At 32.4% G+C, this 851-nt stretch overlaps 1 protein-coding gene across 1 annotated transcript; it reads right to left on the minus strand.

The window, feature by feature from the left end:
* Positions 1-26: 26 nt before the first annotated feature.
* HELRODRAFT_184552 (hypothetical protein) lies at positions 27-785 on the minus strand (the record flags this gene model as incomplete). The annotated part of the gene is made up of 1 exon (XM_009012371.1): positions 27-785. The coding sequence occupies one exon, from the start codon at positions 783-785 to the stop codon at positions 27-29; it is 759 nt and encodes a 252-aa protein (XP_009010619.1).
* Between the last annotated feature and the right edge of the window lie 66 nt (positions 786-851).

An 851-nucleotide genomic window follows, 5' to 3' on the forward strand; every position in this document is an offset into this window, starting at 1 on the left:
ATTTTTCATTTTATTGGCTGTCACAACTATTCTACACAAACTCGAAACATTGTTGAATGCTCATTTTCAATATCAGGTGTGCTATCGTTTGCCATTTCTGAACGCTTCAGCACTGGGTAACACGATAACACATTAATATCATTTGACTTTAGATATTCAACTACATCATCTCTGTGACACTTCATCACGTTACTTACTGAAAAGAAAGATTTTTTAATCAAAATCTTATTCGCCTTCAGTTTACAATCTTCACTATCTTTGTTTCCAATTATCTTTTTGACACCTTTTTTCTTTTTTCCAGTTTCGGTGTTAACGATATTTTCATCACTCTTCATTTCAGGAATATTTTTTTTTTTGCTTTTCCTCGGTCTGTTTACAACAGTGAATGGTGATGCATCTACCTCAACTGGTATTTTATCTGTAAGTGGCAGCACATTTACCTCAGCTGGTATTTTAACTGCATCAGACCATAAAATTGGTTTTTGCATCAAATCATTATTTGCAGCTGTATTCAATTTCAAATTTTCATTATTACAGTCGTTACGATTTTTTATACCTTTTAAATTGCACTCTACATAGTTTGTTTTCCCTTTCAGCGCGGCAAATTCTTCGCTGCACTTTTCTATGAAAGCTGAGATATTAACATGTTGTTTGTTCAACATGTCTCTAACTTCGTTTTTCAATATTTCAAAATTTATTTGAAAACATTTTTCGAAATTAGGTATCTTGGACATATTTGAGCTGACAAATAAAGGGAGCTTATCCAACATGTTAGCTGCTACCATATTTTTCAATAGCTCAATGCAATCCACCAATTTGTCCTTTTTTTGAGTGCCATTTGTTAACAATTT

Source organism: Helobdella robusta, assembly GCF_000326865.2.
Source record: "Helobdella robusta unplaced genomic scaffold HELROscaffold_1048, whole genome shotgun sequence".
NCBI classification, from domain to species: domain Eukaryota; kingdom Metazoa; phylum Annelida; class Clitellata; order Rhynchobdellida; family Glossiphoniidae; genus Helobdella; species Helobdella robusta.